We start from the raw sequence: 22,994 nt of genomic DNA on the forward strand, positions 1-22,994 counted from the left end.
ACAATTTTGAAACGGGAAGGAAATTGGTGCACCTGGAGGAATCACAATAGACAATAGGTGCAGGAGGAGGCCATTCGGCCCTTCGAGCCAGCACCACCATTCAATGTGATCATGGCTGATCATTCTCAATCAGTACCCCGTTCCTGCCCTCTCCCCATACCCCCTGACTCCACTATCATTAAGAGCTCTATCTAGCTCTCTCTTGAATGCATTCAGAGAATTGGCCTCCACTGCCTTCTGAGGCAGAGAATTCCACAGATTTACAACTCTCTGACTGAAAAGGTTTCTCTTCATCTCCATTCTAAATGGCCTACCCCTTATTCTTAAACTGCGGCTCCTGATTCTGGACTCCCCCAATATTAGGAACATGTTTCCTGCCTCTAACGTGTCCAACCCCTTTATAATCTTGTACGTTTCGATAAGATCCCCTCTCATCCTTCTAAATTCCAGTGTATACAAGCCTAGTCGCTCCAGTCTTTCAACATACGACAGTCCCTCCATTCCGGGAATTAACCTAGTAAACCTACGCTGCACGCCCTCAATAGCAAGAATGTCCTTCCTCAAATTAGGAGACCAAAACTGCACACAGTACTCCAGGTGCGGTCTCACTAGGGCCCTGTACAACTGCAGAAGGACCTCTTTGCTCCTATACTCAACTCCTCTTGTCATAAAGACCAACATGCGGTCACAGGGAGAATGTGCGAACTCCACACAGACAGCACCCGATGTAAGTGTCAAACCCGGGTCTGTGGTGCTGTGAGGCAGCGACTCTACTGGCTGTGCCACCCTTTACACCAGCATTATTGTTATGAGAATCTATGTTTTTTTTAAGTAAAGGAGAATTTTTAAATGTATGATTCCAGTTGATAAAGTTATAAGATATCTGTCTTGGGTGAACAGAAAAGACCAGTTCCTCTGAATTAATACTTAAGGTATATAAGGTTGACTTAAAGTCAATTGGCAGAAGGATCAGAGGGAAGTCAAGGGAATTCTCTTTCTCCCATGGTATACGTTCAGCGCGTTAAGAATATGTTGGATCATCACCTGAAGAGCTGTATCATTCAAAGTTCAGACTGAGAGTTGGGAAGTCTAGAGGTCACATGCTGGAGAATGGGCTTAGACAGGATGGGTGCACATTGATCAGCATGTGTGGCTGTGTGACTCTAGAAAGCAAAGTCATAGAGTCGCACTGCATGGAAACAGGCCCTTCGACCTAACTTGCCCACACTGACCAAAATGCCCCATCTATATTAGTCCCACCTGCCTGCGTTTCATATGTTGAAAGAATGGAGCGACTGGGCTTGCATGCTCTGGAATTTAGAAGGATGAGAGGGGATCTTATCGAAACATATAAGATCATTAAGGGACTGGACACGCTAGAGGCAGGAAACATGTTCCCGATGTTGGGGGAATCCAGAACCAGGGGCCACAGCTTAAGAATAAGGGGTAGGCCATTTAGATCGGAGATGAGGAAAATCGTTTTCACTCAGAGAGTTGTGAATCTGTGGAATTCTCTGCCTCAGAAGGCAGTGGAGGCCAATTCTCTGGATGCTTTCAAGAGAGAGTGAGATAGAGCTCTTAAAGATAGTGGAGTCAGGGGGTATGGGGAGAAGGCAGGAACGGGGAACTGATTGTAGATGATCAGTCATGATCACAGTGAATGGCTGTGCTGGCGCGAAGGGACGAAAGGCCTCCTCTTGCACCTATTGTCTATTGTTTGGCCCACATCCCTCCAAACCAATCCTGTCTATGTACCTGTGCAAATGTTTTTTTTAAGTTATGATAGTACGTGCTTCAACTACCTCCTCAACAGCTCGTTCCATATCCTAACACCCTTCCTGTACAAACGTTGCCCCTCAAGTTCCTATGAAATCTTTCCCACCTCACCTTAAATCTATGTCCTCTAGTTCTTGATTCTACTACTGTGGGTAAAAGACTGTGCATTTACCCTATCTAATCCTCTCATGATCTTAGGTAGACACACAATGCTGGAGAGAAGGAATGGGTGACCTTTCGAGACCCTTCTTCAGTCTGAAGAAGGATCTTGACCCGAAACGTCACCCATTCCTTCACTCGCGAGATGCTGCATGACCCGCTGAGTTACTCCAGCATTGTGTGTCTACCTTTGATTTTTAACAAGCATCTGCAGTTTTGTTTCCTCTCATGATCTTATATGCTTCTATAAGATCACGCCTCATCTTCCTGCATTCCAAGGAATAATGTCCTTGCCTGCTCAACCTCTCCCTATAGCTCAAGCCCTCGATTACTCTAGATGGCTTCATTGGACCAGCACGGATGTATCGGGTTGAAGGGCCATCTTTTATGCCATGAACTTCTATTTCTAACATTGCGAAAGAAGGATATAAATGTTAAAGCTGTTCCTCTTGCCATAGAAGCTTATTGACCCGCTGTGCATGTCAGGATTTTTCTGCTTTTAATTATATAGAATAGACATTCATTAATTATAGATGCCACATGAACTGAGCACTTTAACGTTAAATCTCTCTTACTCTCTGCAGGTGCTGTCTGACCTGCTGAGTGTCTCCAATGTATTTTTGGTTACTCTTCAGATTTCCAGCATCCACTAGCTTTGCTATTGTTAAGGACCATTTTAGATAGATACAGATGTCACGTGCACAATGACCATGATCAACAAATGCATAGTGCATTTCAAAAGTAGTTGTTTTTTCCCTCTGTACATCTGCATTTCATCTATAATTATATTCTGGAGTATTGTGTGGAATTTTCAATTCTGTCCATACATTATTTTGCATGAGTACATATACATAATCATGCAGTGGAAACAACCCTGTGGCCCAACTTGCCCACACCAACCAACATACCCCATCTACACTAGTTCCACCTGCCTGTGCTTGGCCCCTAACGCTCTGAACGTGCAGTGTAGGTTTACTAGGTTAATTCCCGGAATGGCGGGACTGTCATATGTTGAAAGACTGGAGCGACTTGGCTTGTATACACTGGAATTTAGGAGATCTTATCGAAACGTATAAGATTATTAAAGGGTTGGACACGTTAGAGGCAGGAAACATGTTCCCAATGTTGGGGGAGTCCAGAACAAGGGGCCACAGTTTAAGAATAAGGGGTAGGCCATTTAAAACTGTGATGAGGAAAATATTTTTTCAGTCAGAGAGTTGTGAATCTGTGGAATTCTCTGCCTCAGAAGGCAGTGGAGGCCAATTCTCTGAATGCATTCAAGAGAGAGCTAGATAGAGCTCTTAAGGATAGTGGAGTCAGGGGGTATGGGGAGAGGGCAGGAACGGGGTACTGATTGAGAATGATCAGCCATGATCACGGTGAATGGCGGTGCTGGCTCGAAGGGCCGAATGGCCTCCTCCTGCACCTATTGTCTATTGTCTATTGAACCTTTTACCCGTCGAAATGTTTCTTAAACGTTATGATAGCTCCTGCCTCAACTACCTCTTCTGGCAGCTCGTTCCATAAACCCACCGTTCTTTGTGTAATAAAGTTACTCCTCAGGTTCCTATTAAATCTTTCCCCCTCACCTTCAAATGAATGTGTGGGCATAACACAGTATGCCAAATGTTTTCAGAGGTTTATCAGAGTGCCGCCTCCATTCGGGGCTATTAGTATAAGGAACATTTTGAGAAACTTGGATTGCTTTTTCCAGAATGCCGGAGGTTGAGGGGAGGATCTGCTGGAATGATGTAAAATGATGAGAGGCATAGATAGGGTAGACAGTCAGAACCTTTTCCCAGGGTGAAAATATAAAGATGAGAGTGCATTGCTTTAAGGTGAGAGGGGCAAAGTTTAAAGGAGATGCGTGGGGCAAATATTTTTACACAGAGTGTGTTGGGTGCCTGAAACTAGCTGCCAGGGATGGTGGTGGAGGCAGATATAATAGTGGCATTTAAGAGGCATTTAGGCACATGGATATTGAGGGCATGGAAGGATATGGATTATGTGCAGCCAGAGTGATTAGTTTAACTTGGCAGAGATTACTATAACGTGGCATCACGTTTGGCACGGACATTGTGGGCCAAAGGGCTTGTACCTTCTATGTTCTGAGTCCCACTAATCTGTTATCATTCCCGTCTTATTCTTATTTCTCTCTGTTCCAGGATCTGATGTCTCTGTGTCACCTTCCCCTGCTGAGGAGACCACTTCTGCCGTGCTAATCGCTCAGAGCTCCCCAGTCCCCACCAGTTCCCTGACCCCAGAGGCCCAGACAGCAGGGCAGCACGTTCCCCACCTTCAGGAACTCCTGAATGCTTCCACTGTCCCCAGCAACTCCGCCTGGCCAACCCCCGACGAGCCACAAACTCCGACGGGCGGATTGCAGGTGAGGTCAGTGGAAGGGCCGGCCCACAGAGAGGAACAGGATCCTAGTGCTCGGATCGGTGCAGTGGAGTGGGAGTTGGGGACGAACGGCGGTCAGTCTGCGTCGGAGGTGCTGGGCAGCCCGGGGGCAAGCTCCCCTCCCCGGTCCGATGACTTGGTCGAGGAGCCCGTGGACTGCCCAGGCTGCCTGAAGGCTGAGGGCATCTCGGAAGAGGTGCCACTCACCCTGGCCAACCCTTCGAACAGCTTGGACCTGATTAAAGGCGTCGAGGGAAGTGCAGAGACCTACGGCCTCACGAGAGGGACCACCATGCTGAAAGGGAAACAGGATTCCAAGCTGGTCAGCTTTGAAGAGGCCACCAGCCTCCCAGCCCAGGGCATGGAAGGAAGCACTGACTATGCACAGGTAGACCTGGAGATGCATCTGTCGTCTGAGCTGAGGACCATCCCTGCCCATCGCCCCCTGACAACAAGCGAGCCTTCTGATCTGCCCACAGATTACATTTATCACCCTGACAATGATGCCACAGTTGACGCTTCTGATAAATTTCCCGTGCTTGAAGATCCAGGTGTGTCCATCAGGTCATCCAACATGGACTCCACAGAAGAGTTTTTGCCTGAACGTCCTGCCCTGACTCCTTCTCCTAATGGCGACGTTTCTGGCGTTCAACTGGCTACGTTACATTATTGGGATGAAATGGCCAGTGAGTTAGAAAGTGAGAAGGAACTTCGACTGACCACCGTCTCTCCCAAGGTACAAACCATGCTAGTGAGGGAAGAAGACGTCACCAGGCAAACTATGTCCAACCTGGACTTCATTTCAGAATCCTACCTCACTGTCTTCACTGACACCTCAGACTCAGAGACCAGTCGTGACGTTAGTCTGTCTCCACTTTTCTTTGGAGAGAAAGGCAGGAAGGAGTGCCAACTGGGATATGTGAGGCAGAATAAGTCCTGCAAGTCCATCTGCGACATGGCCCCAAATTACTGCTACAATGGCGGGCAATGCTACCTCATGGAAAATGTTGGAGCGATTTGCAGGTGAGTGCCAAGTTGTTTCTGCGGTACGTTCTTGTAATACAAACCCGATCAAAACCCAAAGCAAGACTCGTATCGCACGGCATAGATCATCACAAGATTATAAGATCATAGGAGATAGGGGCAGAATTAGGCCATTTGGCCCATCAAGTCTACCCCGCCATTCAATCACGGCTGATCTATCTCTCCCTCTCAACCCCATTCTCCTGCCTTCCCCCCATAACCCCTGACATTCGACTAATCAAGTATCTATCTATCTCTGCCTTAAAAATATCCACTGACTTTGCCTCCACAGCCTTCTGTGGCAAAGAGTTCCACAGATTCACCACCCTAAATTCCTCCTCATCTCCTTCCTAAAAGAATGTCCCATACTCTCCCACCAGTGGAAACATTCTCTCCACATCCACTCTATCCAAGCCTTTCACTATTCTGTACGTTTCAATGAGGTCCCCCCTCATTTATCTAAACTCCAGTGAGTGCAGGCCCAGTGCCGTCAAACGCTCATCATATGTTAACCTACTCATTCCTGGGATCATTCTTGGAAACCTCCTCTGGAAACCACCGTCATTCACTGTGATCATGGCTGATCATCCACAATCAGTACCCCGTTCCTGCCTTCTCCCCATACCCCCTGACTCCGCTATCTTTAAGAGCGCTACCTAATTCTCTCTTGAATGCATTCAGAGAATTGGCCTCCACTGCCTTCTGAGGCAGAGAATTCCACAGATTCACAACTCTCTGGGTTAAAAAGTTTTTCCTCATCTCTGTTCTAAATGGCCTACCCCTTATTCTTAAACTGTGGCTCCTGGTTCTGGACTCCCCCAACATCAGGAACATGTTTCCTGCCTCTAACGTGTCCAACCCCTTAATAATCTTATACGTTTCAATAAGATCTCCTCTCATCCCTCTTAATTCTAGTGTATACAAGCCTAGTCGCTCCATTCTTTCAACATATGACAATCCAGCCATCGCGGGAATTATCCTCGTGAACCTACACTGCACTCCCTCAATAGCAAGAATGTCCTTCCTCAAATTTGGAGACCAAAACTGCACACTACACTCCAGGTGTGGTCTCACCAGGGCCCTGTACAACTGCAGAAGGACCTATTTGCTCCTATACTCAACTCCTCTTGTCATGAAGGCCAACATACCATTGGCTTTCTTCACTGCCTGCTGTATCTGCATGCTTCCTTTCAGCGACTGATGTACAAGGACACCCAGATCTCGTTGTACGTCCCCTTTTCCTTACTTGACACCATTCAGATAATAATCTGCCTTCCTTTTCTTGCCACCAAAGTGGATAACCTCACATTTATCCACATTAAACTACATCTGCCATGCATCCGCCCACTCACACAACCTGTTCAAGTCACCCTACCTCCTCATAGAATCTTCCTCACAGCTCACACTAACACCCAGCTTTGTATCATCTGCAAATTTGCTTATGTTACTTTTAATCCCTTCATTTAAATTATTAATGTGAATTGTAAATACTGTAGCTGCGGTCCCAACACCAAGCTTTGCGGTACCCCACTAGTCATTGCCTGCCATTCTGAAAGGGACCCGTTAATCCTTACTCTTTGTTTCCTGTCTGTCAACCAATTTTCTATCCGTGTCAGTACCCTACCCCCAATACCATGTGCTCTAATTTTGCCCACTAATCTCCTATGTGGGATCTTATCAAAGGCCTTCTGAAAGTCCAGGTAAACTACATCTCCCTTGTCCATTTTCCTAGACACATCCTTAAAAAATTCCAGAAGATTAGTCAAGCATGATTTCCCCTTCGTAAATCCATGCTGACTCGGACCGATCCTGTTACTGCTATCCATCTTTTATAATTGACTCCAATTGCCTTCTCCCTGGTAGGCTCCAGTACAAGCTGTTCTAAGAATCCATCTCGGAGGCACTCCACAAACTCCCTTTCTCGTGGTCCAGTACCAACCTGATTTTCCCAGTCTACCTGCACGTTGAAATCTCCCAGAACCACCCATTACCTTTTGCTACATGCCAATTTTAACTCTTGATTCAACTTGCACCCTGTTTGGGGGCCCATAGATAACTCCCATTAGGGTCTTTTTACCCTTACAATTCAGTTCTATCCATACTGACTCTGCATCTCCAGATTCTATGTCATCCCTCGCAAGGGACTGAATTTCATTCACACTATCCTACACACACTAGGGACAATTTACATTTATATCAAGCCAATTAACCTACAAACCTGTACGTCTTTGGAATGTGGGAGGAAACTGCAGCAGCCAGAGAAATCCCACGGGGAGAACGTACAAACTCCGTACAGACAGCACCCGTGGTCAGGATCGAACCACAAGTCTCTGACGCTGTAAGGCAGCAACTATCACCGCGCCACTGTGCAGGAAAGAGAAAGATTGAGCTCTACATTTACACTATGTACTAACTACAGACTTTAGTCTTTAGAAATACATCGGCCCTCTGAGTCCTTGCAGGAGGTTTCCCATGGTCGACCAGTGGCTTGTTGAAGTCATGGATCCGGACAATTAATAATAATAATAATATATTTATTTTATATAGCGCCTTATCACATGCTCAAAGCGCTTTACAAATACAATTAACATAGAAACAAACAGACAAACTATCCTGACGGAAAAGCGGCGAATACTCAACGCCGGCGTCCTCTCACGTCAGGGTCCGGCAGTAGACATTAAAGAGCACAAGACACACAGATATAATTTTTTACACAAACAGCCATCACAGTGATTGCTCTAGGCACACCCTCACTGTGATGGAAGGCAAAGTCTTATCTCCTCCTCATTCTTCTCCCGTGGCGCCACGAGGCGATCGAGGCTCCCAACCCCTTGAAGCCCCCACTGGGCGATGGAAAGTCCCAGGGCCGAGTCGAGCCGAGCAGGCCGATGAAAGTCCTGAGCCCCCACCGGGCGATGGAAAGTGCTGCGGCCGAGCCACGCAGGGCGATCAATTGTTCTGAATGGGAAGGTACCTGACTGGGGCCTAGTTAAAACGGGAGTTTTGCTATTGTCCCCACTTGTGTTTGTATGTGGAAACATGCCCACGATAGTGCACGGAAGCATGAGCAACTTAACCCAGCAGTAGACCGCATAAGGAAATGTGAGGTGAGACATTGAAGGGGGGACAGTGGCGTAGCGGTAGAGTCGCTGCCTCACAGCGCCAGTTTCGATACTGACTTTGTGTGCTGTCTGTGCGGAGTTTGTAAGTTCTCTCTGTGATTGCGAGTTTTCTCTGGTTGCCCAGGTTTTTTCCCACACTCCAAAAACTTGCAGGTTTGTAGATTAATTGGCTGCGGTAAAAATTATAAATTATCCCTAGTGCACAGGATAGCGCTGGTCAGCACAGACCTGCTGGGCCGAAGGGCCTGCTTCCACGCTGTGTCTCCAAAGTCTAAAGAAAATCTTTGTCAAAGAGGCAGCTTTATGGGAAGAAAGAGAAAAACCTAGCTGATGAACCCATTAAAGTTAAGTTTGATCAAAGGCCAGAGTGCTAGAGGAGATACAAGGAACTGCAGATGTTGGTTTACAAAAAAAGACACAAAGTGTTGGAGTAACTCAACTGGTCAGACAGCATCTCTGGACAACACGGAGAGATAATGTAGGAAAGAACTGCAGATGCTGGTTTAAATCGAAGATAGATGCAAAATGCTGGAGTAACTCAGCGGGACAGGCAGCATCTCTGGAGTGAAGGAATAGGTGATGTTTCGGGTCGAGGGGTCTCAGGTCTCGACCTGAAACTCACCCATTCCTTCTCTCCAGAGATGCTGCCTGTCCCGCTGAGTTACTCCAGCATTTTGTGTCTGTGGAGAGATGATGTTTCGGGTTGGGACCGAGACTGCAGAAAAAACCTGGAAACTGGAGGAGAGCCACAGTGACCCATGAATGGCAGCGAGCACAAACCAAGGTGAAGAGAACTTGGTTTGTGTTAGACCTCAAGGACCAGAGTTCTTAATCTCAAATGAGTGGAGTGTAGAAGGTGGACGAGGACAGAAGTGCGTTGGATAAGTCACACCTAGAGTAATATATGGGCATGGACGAGGTTTTAACAGACAAACAGAGGCATGGCTTAGATCAGGCGATGTCACAATAGGTTGACGTGACAATATGAAGATGTGTTCATTCGCTCACCTGCTGTCAGTTATCACAGCTGCAGCCGGTGGAACTGGTGCTCTGCAAATGCAGTTGGTAATAGAGGCGAAAGAGAACAAAGATCCATACTTTCCAATACGTAGCTGTAGAATGCTAAGGATGTTTGGATGTTGGATCGGAGTTAAGACAATTTAGATACAGCGACGAGATCAAGATGGACGGTCTCCTGTACAAATGCAGATTGGGTGACCGCTGCATGGACCACGTGTGTTACATTCACTGCCCGTCCATGAGTTTCCTATTGCCTGTTGCTTTAATTCTCCACCTCATCCCCACCCTGACCAGTCTGTGACCTCCTGCACAATTATAATGACGCAGAACATAAGCTTGAGGAATAGCTCCGAAACATCTTGCTGGGCACCTTGCGACTGTCCAGACCTAGTGTTGAATCCAACAACTTCAGGTAACTCTCTCTAATCTGCATCAGAACTGCCCAGTTCTACCCGTGGGTCACGATTTTGTGGATATTTACCTATGAAGAAATGTCCCGACCTGAAATGTCGTCTGTCCATTCTCTCCACAGCTGCTGCCTGACCTGTTGAGTTCCTCCAGTACTTTGTGTTTTTCTCAAGATTCCAGCATCTGCAGTTTCTCGTATCTCCGGTGATATTTGTTCGTTATTCTCCCTCCAATGGCTTATCCTGTGGGATCTTCAACAGCCATGCACTTCAAAGCTTTTACGTTCCTGAGTTTATGCTTTGTAACTTCAACAGTTTATCACCATGGCAACCCTAGTCTTATACTTTGCCCAACCCATCCCTCGCCCACCTGCTCCACAACCAACTTGTTTTCAGTTCTCGGTTGCAAAGAAAGTTTAATTCTGTTTCTCTACCCACAGGTGCTGCCTGACCCGCTGTGTGTTTCCAGCACTCTCTAGTTTTGTTTCAGGTCTCTAGCATCTGCAGTTTCATTTGCTCATGTTGAGGGTTTGCTGGTATCTGTACAGAAAACCAATGATGTTGTTGAGAAGCAGTTTAGAGGGGAAATAGGAGGGACCCAGAATAGATTTTGACATTTGAAGTATTTTAGTTCAGGACCATGGAGAGAAGTTGGTACCCCAGCAATGACTGAATAGAAACATAGAAAATAGGTGCAGGAGGAGGCCATTTGGCCCTTTCGAGCCAGCACCGCCATGCATTGTGATCATGGCTGATCATCTACAATCAGTAACCTGTGCCTGCCTTCTCCCCATATCCCTTGATTGCACTAGCCCCTAGAGCTCTATCTAACTCTCTTTTAAATTCCTCCACTGCCTTCTGTGACAGAGAATTCCACATTTCACAACTTTCTTTCTTCTCACCTCAGTTTTAAATGGCCTCCCCTTTATTCTAAGACTGTGTCCCCTGATTCTGGACTCCCCCAACATTGGGAACATTTTTCCTGCATCTAGCTTGTCCAGTCCTTTTCATAATGTTATACGTCTCTATAAGATCCCCTCTCATCCTTCTGAACTCCAGTGAATACAAGCCCAGTCTTTCCATTCTTTCCTCACATGACAGTCCTGCCATCCTGGGGATTAACCTGGTGAACCTATGCTGCACTGCCTCAATGTCAAGGATGTCCTTCCTCAAATTAGGAAACCAAAACTGCACACAATGCTCCAGACTTGCTGCTATGTAACAAGGAAAGTGTAACTCCATCCAACTAGGCAGGTCATTGATGGCTAATCATCTCCATTAAATATTTTTAGAAGATCAGGTCAGCATTACATTTACAAATTATGCTAAAATTAGACTCTGCAATTGAAGTATCAAGACAGGTTTTCCCATTCACACCCAAAATCCATGCACACCCGAACATTTCCCTTCTATTAAGCAGGAAGATGGAAATGTAAAATATATTCCATTGCATGTGATTTAAATCATTTTTGCGCAGCAAAGAACATTCTAGAGAGAGCATTGAAGATTGGTCTGTTATTCAATGCATTTTAAAAGAAAAGCCAGAGGCTGATTTAGTGAAGTTTCAAGGAGGGTTTGATGGATGTCATATCATTGGGAGAAGCACCATTTTATGCCTTTGGATTGATGATGCAGTGGGAAGGTTGTATAAAGGAAGCGGGTATATAGCAGGCTAAGTACAGTGCTTGAAGATTTCCCACAGGGATGCAAGAAGGTGAGACGAATTATGCAAGATGTTGATTTAGTGATGCATTTCTCAGAACGCTTTGCAAAGTACGCTGCACCACTCTGTGTCTAAACTATTGGGATGACATCGCAACTGATTTGCCCAAAATCAAATGCTAACAGCTGAACATTTTCCATCTATTATTTATGTTCCTTCCTGTCAGGTGAGAATTTATCAAGAGCATGGAACTGGAAAGCATATTCTCTTGCATCTAATTCTCATCTCATTTAGTGCAGCAATGAACTTTGGGTGTCTAGAGAGAGCATAGCAAAAGGTGGTGAGGATGATTTTAATTTGTAGAGCTCCGAATTATCAGGGCCGTGTCAAGGACATTTAAAAAATGATGCAGGAGTAGGCCATTCGGCCCCTTGAGCCTGCCCCATCTTTCATGGATGACCGACATCAATCACCATTTTTCTGTCCTATCCCCATACACTTGAAAGCTTTTAGCATCCAGAAGTCTGGCTCCATTGCACCCAAAGAAGGAAATTCCAAAGATTCATCACCTTGAGCCAAAGAATCTTTCCTCATTTCAGTTCTAGATAGCCCACCCTTTATTTTGAGATTGTGAACTCTGGTTAGGAATCATTAACCAGGGGAAACATCTACCCCATTGAGTACATTTGTACATCTCAGTGAGGTCAACACTCATTTTTCTAAACTCTAGAGAATGGAGATCCAGTCCACTTAATCTATCCTCACCTCACCACTACTGGAACCAGTTGGTAAATCTTCATCAGACCCTCTCTATTACAAGTATATCCTTCCCCAGGTATTGAGACCAATATTGTACATAATCCTGTGCGCCTTATCATTTTGCAGCAAGATACTTTTACTTTTGTATGAATATCCATCAGCAATAAATGCCAACATGTTCATATCATATCATATCATATATATACAGCCGGAAACAGGCCTTTTCGGCCCTCCAAGTCCGTGCCGCCCAGCGATCCCCGTACATTAACACTATCCTACACCCACTAGGGACAATTTTTACATTTACCCAGCCAATTAACCTACATACCTGTACGTCTTTGGAGTGTGGGAGGAAACCGAAGATCTCGGAGAAAACCCACGCAGGTCACGGGGAGAACGTACAAACTCCTTACAGTGCAGCACCCGTAGTCAGGATCGAACCTGAGTCTCCGGCGCTGCATTCGCTGAAAAGCAGCAACTCTACCGCTGCGCTACCGTGCCGCCCTATGTTCTTCACCTTTATAATGGTCTGCACCACCTACACATTGATCTTTTTCACAAGGGCATAAAGAACCATTTGAACAGCAACACTTCTAAAAAAAATTACTCATCATTTCTCTTTCTTCTACTGAAGTGGGTTTTTTTCAATTTTTATACACCACTTGCCATATTGTTGCTCATCCACTTAAAGTTGTCTGGAGTCATGCAGCAAGGAACAGGCCTTTTGGCACAACTCTTCCATGCCGACCAGAATGCCCCATCTAAGCTTGCCCCATTAGCCAGTGTTTGGCCCATATCTCTCGAAACCTTTCAGATCCATGTGCCTGTCCAAATTTCTTTTAAATGGTGTTATAGTACCTGCCTCAACTAAATGGTACTGATTGAGAATGATCAGCCATGATCACATTGAATGGCGGTGCTGGCTCGAAGGGCCGAATGGCCTACTCCTGCACCTATTGTCTATTGTCTATTGTCAACTACCGTCGGACTGCCGCTGCAGGAGAGGTTTGCACCCAACGGGTCCAGGGCTCGCTCTGGCCGCCTCGATGGTCGCCTGAGGCCGGGGTGAGTGGCTCCCTCTCCCCTTTTCTCTCCCCCCTCGCCTGCCCACGGCCCCGGGGGAGACTCCACGGCCGGGTCGACAGTTGGGGGAGGGTTGCCGGGCCCGCAGGAGAGGTTTGTTGCAAATGGTATGTTGGCATTCATAGCGAGGGGATTTGAGTTTAGGAGCAGGGAGGTTCTGCTGCAGTTGTACAGGGCCTTGGTGAGACCGCACCTGGAGTATTGCGTACAGTTTTGGTCTCCTAATCTGAGGAAAGACATTCTTGCCATAGAGGGAGTACAGAGAAGGTTCACCAGATTGATTCCTGGGATGGCAGGACTTTCATATGAAGAAAGACTGGATAGACTCGGCTTGTACTCGCTGGAATTTAGAAGATTGAGGGGGGATCTTATAGAAACTTACAAAATTCTTAAGGGGTTGGACAGGCTAGATGCAGGAAGATTGTTCCCGATGTTGGGGAAGTCCAGAACAAGGGGTCACAGTTTAAGGATAAGGGGGAAGAGTTTTAGGACCGAGATGAGAAAGTTATTTTTCACACAGAGAGTGGTGAATCTGTGGAATTCTCTGCCACAGAAGGTAGTTGAGGCCAGTTCATTGGCTATATTTAAGAGGGAGTTAGACGTGGCCCTTGTGGCTAAAGGGATCAGGGGGTATGGAGAGAAGGCAGGTATGGGATACTGAGTTGGATGATCAGCCATGATCATATTGAATGGCGGTGCAGGCTCGAAGGGCCGAATGGCCTACTCCTGCACCTATATTCTATGTTTCTATGTTTCTATGTTTGCACCCAATGGGGTCCACGCCCGTCTAGTTATTTTTGAAACGTCTTGATGTCACGTGCTTTGTTATGGATCAAAAAACAAAGTGCTGGATATCTTACATTTCATTCCGTACTCCAGGTCATTAATGTAAACAGTAAACAACTGAGGCACAAAGCTGATCCCTGGGGGATTCCACTAGTTATATCCCTTCAGCCTGAACTGGACCTATTTGTTCCTACTCTCCATTTCTATGTGACAACCAGTTGTCAATCCATACTGCTGCACTTCCTCTAATACCTTGGGCTCGTAATTTATGTACCCAGCCTCTTCTGTGACACCTTGTGAAATGCCTTTTGGAAATCTAAATCATGAGAGGAATGGATCAGGTAGACGCACGGTGTCTCTTGCCCAGAGGAGGTTAAATCAAGCGCCAGAGGACATAGGTTTAAGGTGAAGGGGGAAAGATTTAGTAGGAACCCGAGGAGTAACTTTTTCACAGAGAGGATGGTGGGTGTATGGAACGAGCTGCCAGAGGAGGTAGTGGAGGCAGGTAGTGGAGGTAGTGGAGGCAGGTAGTATCGCAATGTTTAAGAAATGTTTGGACAGGTACATGGATAGGACAGGTTCAGAGGGATATGGACCAAGTGCAGACAGGTGGGACTCATGTAGATGGGACATGTTGGTCGGTGAGGGCAAGTAGCTTATGGAGAGTGTTCAGAAGTCTGATAACAGAGGTAATGAAGCAGGATATTTTTATTTCAACTAATTGGTGAGGCCCACCAGCAGCACAAAATGTTGTAGGAAAGCATTATCTGGTGTTTTAAGTTGACTGACATCTCAGTTTGCTCATTTGATGGGAACTTTTGTTGACTTAACGATCCATGAAAGGCACTGACCTGATTTTATTCATGTTTTTGGAACATTCTTAATTGATTTTCATTCTTGTGGAGTCAATTGTACTTAGCTGAATTAGTTAACCTTGCTTTTAGACTAGAACTGCGGTCGGGTGCTGTGACAATGAAGAATATTGAAATAGAGTTCGACAGACACCAGCCAGGATCACCATCCATTTTCCATATGTGAGCTTGGAAGGCAAGTGTCAGTGGGCAGTTCTCCTGATAGAGGCACCACAGCATGTCCTGATCGGATGTCAACTCAAGCACCATTTCAAGCATAGAAACATAGAAAATAGGTGCAGGAGTAGGCCATTCGGCCCTTCGAGCCAACACCGCCATTCAATATGATCATGGCTAATCATCTAAAATAAGTACCCCGTTCCTGCTTTCTCCCCATATCCCTTGATTCCGTTAGCCGTAAGAGCTAAATCTAACTCTTTCTTGAAAACACCCAGTGAACTGGCCTCCACTGCCTTCTGTGGCAGAGAATTCCACTTATTCTTACACTGTGACCCCTGGTTCTGGACTCCCCCAACATCGGAAACATTTTTCCTGCATCTAGCCTGTCCAATCCCATAAGAATTTTGTATGTTTCTATAAGATCGCCTCTCATCCTTCTAAATTCCAGTTAATATCAGCCCAGTCGATCCATTCTTTCATCATATGTCAGCAGTGGCAGTTCCTAAAAACTAACTAGGTGCAAATCTTTCCCTTTGCTCTAGAGTCTGAGCAATATTGTCATCGAGTCATACAGCATGAAAACAGGCCCTTCGGCCCATCTTGCCTATGCCGACCAACATGCCCCATCTCCACTAGTCCCAGCTGCCTGCAATTGGCCCAAAACGCTCTAAACCTTTGTTTTCCATGTATCTGTCTGAATGTCTCTTAACCGCTATGAACGTACCTGGTAATTACATGGTACGTTGGCAAGGCCACAACAGAAGTACTCTGTACAGTTTTGAAAGTCTTCTCCAGCACAGTTCCAACTGAAAGCATTCAGAGAACATGCTCCAACTGAGCATTGCTTCAGATATGTTCTAACTGAATGTGTAGAAAAAAACTGCACATGCTGGTTTATACCGAAGATAGACACAAAGTGCTGGAGCAGCTCAACATGTTAGGCAGCATCTCTGGAGAAAAGGAACAGGTGACGTTTCGGGTCGGAACCCTATCGACATGTGGGTTGCCAACTGTCCAGTATTAGCCGGGACATCCCGTATATTGGGCTAAATTGGTTTGTCCCGTAAGGGACCGCCACTGTCCCGTATTAGGCCCGGGTGCACTGTAGGCCCGGACACTGTAGGCCCGGGACACTATAGGCCCGGGGGATGCTGTAGGCCTGGACTGTAGGCCCAGAGGCCCGGGCGCTGCCTGACGGAGGTTGCATAGCAACCCGCCTCCAGGCCGGGGCGGCCGCCATTGGTGGAGCAAGAGCACGTGGCCGCTGGCTGGGTGAGGTCACGTGGGGCGTGGGGCGTGGGGCAGTGACATCACCTTTTGTCCCTTGTTTGGGAGTGAGAAAGTTGGCACCCCCTAACCGACACAGTTCTAACTGAATGTACTTCTTCAAAATGGTTCTCAGTGAATCTTTATAATGAAGTGAATGTAGTTCTCCAGGCAGGTTCTAACTTCTTGCACTGTTTTCAGCTGAATGCATCTCTCAGGATGGGTTAAAATGATGGGAGTGCAGCATTGGGGTTTTGACTCAGTACTGTATATTGGATAATTTCTAACTGAAAGCAATTTTCCAAATGATTCCCCCTGAATGGAAAAGTAGAGAGTGCATCAGTGAAATAGGTCATTGGTGAGACCAGATCTGGAGTACCGAGTACAATGTTGGTCTTCTTCTTTAATGATGCATGGAAGTAGTTCACTGAAGGTTAAGGCGCTAATAACTGGAATGAGCTAGGTTTTATGTGAGGAAAGGTGAGATTTGTATCCACTCATGTACAGAAGAGTGGGAAACATAACATCTTATGGGATCATCATAGGGACATTCCCTCTTTTTATTTATTTATTTATTTATTTATTAGTCATATGTAGGTTGGCACAGGGCCAATGGTACAATGAAATGTATTTGACAAGACAACGGGTCACCTCAGCAGTAATATCCCAAGGATAAATAAGATAAAAATATGACATTAGTAATGTAAAAAGACAATATTAAAATAATCAACATATATGATGTGAAATGTGTTTATGAGTTCAGAAGCCTGATGGCCTGATGGTAGAAACTGTTCTTAAGTCTGGTGGTACGCCTGTATCGTCTGCCTGATGGTAACAAGGAGAACAGCCTGAGTGCTGGGTGGCTGTGGTCCTTGATGATGCTGCGTGCCTTCCGTAGGCACCGCCGGTAGAAAATGTCCTGAATGGCCGGGAGACAGTTGCCAGTGATGTGCTGTGCCGTCTTCACCACTCTCTGTAGTGATTTGTGGCTGTGGGCAGAACAGTTCCCGTACCAGACTGTAATGCAGCCCGTCAGCAGGCTCTCGATGGTGCATCTGTAGAAGTTTGTGAGGATGCTGGCGTTCATGCCAAACTTCCTCAGTCTTCTCAGGAAAAAGAGCCGCTGGTGGGCCTTCTTTGTTATTGTGTCCGTGTGCAGTGTCCAGGAAAGGTCCTCAGTGATGTGCACACCGAGGAACTTAAAGCTGTTGACCCTTTCAACCTCAGCATCACCGATGTGGATGGGGAGGTGTCCACTCCCCTGCTGTCTCCTGTAGTCCACGATCGTCTCTTTAGTTTTGCTGACATTGAGAGAGAAGTTATTTTCCTGGCACCAGCTGTTTAGTGCCTTTACCTCCTCTCTGCAGGCCGTCCCATTGTTGTCTGTGATGAGGCCCAAGATGGTCGTGTCGTCAGCAAACTTTAGGATGCTGTTTGAGCTGTGCTTAGCAGTACAGTCGTGCGTGAACAGGGGGTACAGGAGAGGACTGAGCACACAGCCCTGTGGTGTGCCTGTGTTGAGGATCAGTGAGGAAGAGGTGTGGCTGCCAATTCTCACCACCTGGGCCCTGCCCGTCAGGAAATCGAATATCCATCCGCAGATCCATATCTTCTGAGAGAGATAGAAATAAGGGGTCATCCATTTATGCAGAGTTGAAGCAAAAAGCTTCCATTCATAGTGTTATGAGGCTTTGTAACTATTGCTAAAAGGATGGTGGAAGTAAAGCCTTTGAATATTTTTAAAGCAATGGTGTATAATAGGTAGTTGAGAAGCAATGGGTGACAGGTTGCCTGGGGTAGATATCAATGTACCATCCGATCAGCCATGATCCTATTAAATGGTGGACATCGACTTTATCTTGCACTAAATGTGAACGGCTTGATTGTAATCATGTATAGTCTTTTCGCTGACTGGATAGCACGTAACAAAAAAGCTTTTCACTGTACTTTTTCTGAATAATAATAATAAACATGTGACAATAATAATAAACTGAGCAGGTCTCCTCCCCTCAAGCCTCCAATGCTTCAGAGAAAACAGTCCAGGTTTGTCCATCTTGTTGTTAATACCCCCTAATCCAGGCAGCATTCTGGTAAAACTCTTTAGATCCTACATGACTTTCCTGGTGACCAGAAGTGTATGCAATATTCCAAATGCAGCCAAACAAATGTCTTACAAAGTTGCATCATGACTTCATAACTCTGAGACTCAATGCTCTGACCCATGAAGGCAAGCATACCAGACGCCTCCTTTACCACTATCTACTTGTGTTGCCACTTTCAGGAAGCTATGGATTGGGACCCCAAGATCCCTCCACATTAATGGTGTTAAGGGTCTTTCCATTAAGTGTATACTTTGACCTTACATTTGACCTCCCACTTGCTCGGATTAAACTCCATCTGCCATTTCTACATCATTTCTGTAGCCAAGCTATATCCCACTGTATAATTTGACGGCCTTTGCTCATAGTTTGCAACTCTAGCAATCTTGGTGTCATCTGCAAACTTACCAACAAACTTCTGTACATTGGCGAAACCAAACGCAGGCTCGACAATCGTTGCGCTCAACACCTTCGTTCAGTCCGCCTTAACCAACCGGATCTCCCGGTGGCTGAGCACTTCATCTCCCCCTCCCACTCCCAGTCTGACCTTTCTGTCATGGGCCTCCTCCAGTGCCATAGTACGGCCCACCGCAAATTGGAGGAACAGCACCTCATATTTCGCTTGGGAAGCTTGCAGCCCAGCGATATGAACATCGACTTCTCCAACTTTAGATAGTTCCTCTGTCCCTCTCTTCCCCTCCCCCTTCTCAGTTCTCCCTCTATCTTCCTGTCTCCACCTATATCCTTCCTTTGTCCCGCCCCCCTGACATCAGTCTGAAGAAGGGTCTCGACCCGAAACGTCGCCCATTCCTTCTCTCCTGAGATGCTGCCTGACTTGCTGAGTTACTCCAGCATTTTGTGAATAAAAACCCACCTACAGAGGTCGCAGCACAGAACCCTGCGGAACTCCACTGGCCTCAAGCCTGAGTAACGCTCTTCCACCTCAATCCTCAATCTTGTATTAGTAGGCCAGTTCTGAATCCATACCAACAAGTCACTGTCTTAATCTTCTGGATCAGCCTATCATGGGGGGGGCTTTATCAAATGCTTCATTAAAATCCATGTACACAACATTCACCACTCCACCCTCAGCGATCACCTTCGTCGCCTCCTCAAAAAAACCTCAATCAAGTTAGTAAGACATGACCTGCCACCTACATAGCCATGCTGACTGTCCCTAATTAGCTAGTATAAGAAAATAACTGCAGATGCTGGTACAAATCGAAGGTATTTATTTCACAAAATGCTGGAGTAACTCAGCAAGTCAGGCAGCATCTCAGGAGAGAAGGAATGGGTGACGTTTCGGGTCGAGACCCTTCTTCAGACTGATCAGTCTGAAGAAGGGTCTCGACCCGAAACGTCACCCATTCCTTCGCTCCCGAGATGCGGCCTGACCTGCTGAGTTACTCCAGCATTTTGTGAATAAAATCAATCTGAAGAAGGGTCTTGACCCGAAACGTCGCCCATTCCTTCTCTCCTGAGATGCTGCCTGACCTGCTGAGTTACTCCAGCATTTTGTGAATAAGTCCCTAATTAGCTGGTTCTCTTCCCAATGGGAGTAAATCCTATCCTGAAGAATCCTTTCCATTAGTTTCCCAACGTGAGGCTGACATGAGTCTCACTGGCCTGTCATTCCCTGGATTCTTTCTACTTTCCTCCTATAACAACATTGGGTACTCTCAAGACCTCCAGGACCTTTCCTTGTAACTTGAAAAGATGTAAATATCTTTGCCAAGGCTCCTGCCGAGTCTTGTCCTGTTTCTCCTAATAGCCTGGGATAGATCCCTTCAAGCACTGGGGATTTATCCACCTTCATGCTTTTCCAGAGGACAAATTGCACCTCATTCCAGATTACAAATTGCTTTTACTTATCAGTATTCTCCACACTGATCTCACTGCCCCCCATGTCTTTCTCCATGGTGAATACAGATGCAACCTACTAGTTTTTTTTTACCTCAGCTCTAACCTCCGACCCCAAGCACAAATTTTCTCTTGTTCACTAGCTTTTGTAAAATTAGCCAGTGCTTGTCTTGCATTTCTTTGTGCTTTTTCTGTAAAGAAACCTGTAAAAAAAGCACATTGCTTCTCCCAAGCCTGAACATTATGTGTCGGATTTGATGGATTCATATAAGAAAACTTAAATTCTTGAGCTGCGACACAGTGCCGCAGTGGTAGAGCTGCTGCCTTACAGCGTCAGAGACCCGGGTTCGATCCTGACTATGGGTGCTGTCAGTATGGAGATTGTACCGCATGGAGTTTCTCTGAGTGCTTCTGTATCCTTGCATATTCCAAAGATGTGCAGGTTTGTAGGTTACTTGGCTTCTGCAAATTGTCTCTAGTATGTAGGATATAACTAGTGTACGGAGATCGATTGGTGGGCCGAAGGGCCTGTTTCCATGCTGTATCTCTAAACTAAAATAAGATCAGTTGGGTTAGTTTTAGCCCTGAGCAGACTTCTGCTCCTGAGATTCCAACTTACATTTTCAAATGGACTGTTTGTCTTCCTTTGGCCTGAAGTGATAACCTTGGTTTTCTACACTGAACTCCATCTGCAGGAATATTTTGATTGCAAATATAATCTGAGAACTTAATTTAATTTAATTCCATTGCAATTTTCTGTTCTATTTGCCGGTGTCACCTAAATTAGTCTAGTCAGCAAACAGATAATCATGGCTTGCTATCTTTCTTCCAAGCCTTTTGTACAGTGAAAATGCGTTTAAATAACCTGCCAATACTCACATGTCAATCTTTGTTCAAAATGAAGAGCTACTTGCCTGTGGTAACCCAGCCTCCATCAATCTCTGAGTCTTTGGAGAGGAGGAAGATATGGGGGGGGGGGGGGGGGGGGGGGGCAACAAGAGACACTGAGGAATAAAACCTAATGAAAGTCTGGTGTGGGAAAGGAAACAAAACAAAATTTTGTGTAGTATAAATTAGTGATAAATGAATGCTTTTATTGGCCAAGTATGTACACATACAAGGAATGTGCCTTGGTGCTCCGCTCGCAAGTAACAACATGAACATACAGTAAACAATTAAGAATAAAGCATAAAACATTAAAACATTAAGAATACAATATTACGGTTTAAACGTGCGAGTGAAATAAACCAGAGCAAAAAGAGGCTACAGACTTTCGGTTATTGAGTAGAGCTACTGCTCGATGAAAAAAAGCTGTTTTTATGTCTGGCTGTGGCTGCTTTGATGGTCCGGAGTCGCCTTCCAGAGGGAAGTGCTTCAAAGAGTTTGTGGCCAGGGTGAGAGGGGTCAGAGATGATCTTGCCCGCTCGCTTCCTGGACCTTGCAGTGTACAGTTCGTCAATGGAGGGGAAGGTTGCAGCCAACAACCTTCTCAGCTGATCGAACGATTCGTTGCAGCCTCCGGATGTCGTGCTTGGTGGCTGAGCCAAACCAGACCATGATGGAGAAGGCGAGGACGGACTCAACGATAGCAGTATAGAATTGGACCATCATTGCCTGTGGCAGATTGTGTTTCCTCAGCTGCCGCAGGAAGTACATCCTCTGTTGGGCCTTTTTGACTGGAGTCGATGGTGGCCTTCCATTTATGATCCCTGGAGATGATGGCAGTGGCGAAACAGCCCCCTTAGCATACTGAATGCACCGACCAGCGATCCTCATACACTAGCACTATCCTATAATCATTAGGGACAATTTACCAAAGCCAATTAGCCTACAAACCTCTACGTCTTTGGAATGTGGGAGGACACCAGAGCACCCGGAGAAAATCCACATGGGGAGAAGGTACAAACTCCATCGAGACAGCACCCATAGTCAGCATTGGACCCGGGTATCTGGCACTGTCAGGCAGAAACTCTACCGCTCCGCCCATTTATCTATTTTCTAAAATATTATTTACTTGTCTAGCATGTAGAGTGCAATTCATAACCTGGCTATTGGCTGATGCAGTGCCGACACTGCTCTGACATTGGTCACTGCAATTTTAATTTTATTCACCACATAATCCACATTTGATTAAATTTATAAACAATGCAAAATCCACCTGGCTGCACCTGAACTCTAGATTCATACTTCAAAGTTAGGGTTGGTGCAGTGTGGAACTTGCGTGATTTTACTTCTAATCATAGCCTCAGAAGCTACTGCTAACGTGTTCAGAAACCGGAGATATTATATTCTTCCCTTTGGCTGGAGGATGACCTGTTGCTACTGATTTCTGTTGATTCTGTGATGTCTGCTGAACTCAATGTGGGATCTGCAGACTCTGCCACAGGGGTGCTGGAGAGGTGGGTGAGCACTCTTGTGTAATCTTACACCATTCATTCAGGTCTTCTGTGCACTCCCAATGCATGGAATCAAGGTTCTCAATCTCGTCCTGAATTGTCCCTTTTCATGTAGTGCGGCCATGCCTCATCAATGTTACA

At 46.0% G+C, this 22,994-nt stretch overlaps 1 protein-coding gene across 5 annotated transcripts in view; it reads left to right on the forward strand.

Moving 5' to 3' along the window:
- cspg5a (chondroitin sulfate proteoglycan 5a) overlaps positions 1-22,994 on the forward strand; it is a 55,143-nt gene that overhangs the window by 8,169 nt on the left and 23,980 nt on the right. For all 5 annotated transcript variants that reach the window (XR_013547195.1, XM_078398372.1, XM_078398374.1 and 2 more), the window contains exon 2: positions 4,101-5,361. Coding sequence is in view for 4 of the 5 variants with exons in the window: in XM_078398372.1 (XP_078254498.1) it covers positions 4,101-5,361 (1,261 nt within the window). In the remaining variant the exon portion in view is untranslated. The remainder of the gene's footprint in view (positions 1-4,100; positions 5,362-22,994) is intronic.

This window comes from Rhinoraja longicauda, chromosome 4 (assembly GCF_053455715.1).
Source record: "Rhinoraja longicauda isolate Sanriku21f chromosome 4, sRhiLon1.1, whole genome shotgun sequence".
Taxonomy (NCBI): Eukaryota; Metazoa; Chordata; class Chondrichthyes; order Rajiformes; family Arhynchobatidae; genus Rhinoraja; species Rhinoraja longicauda.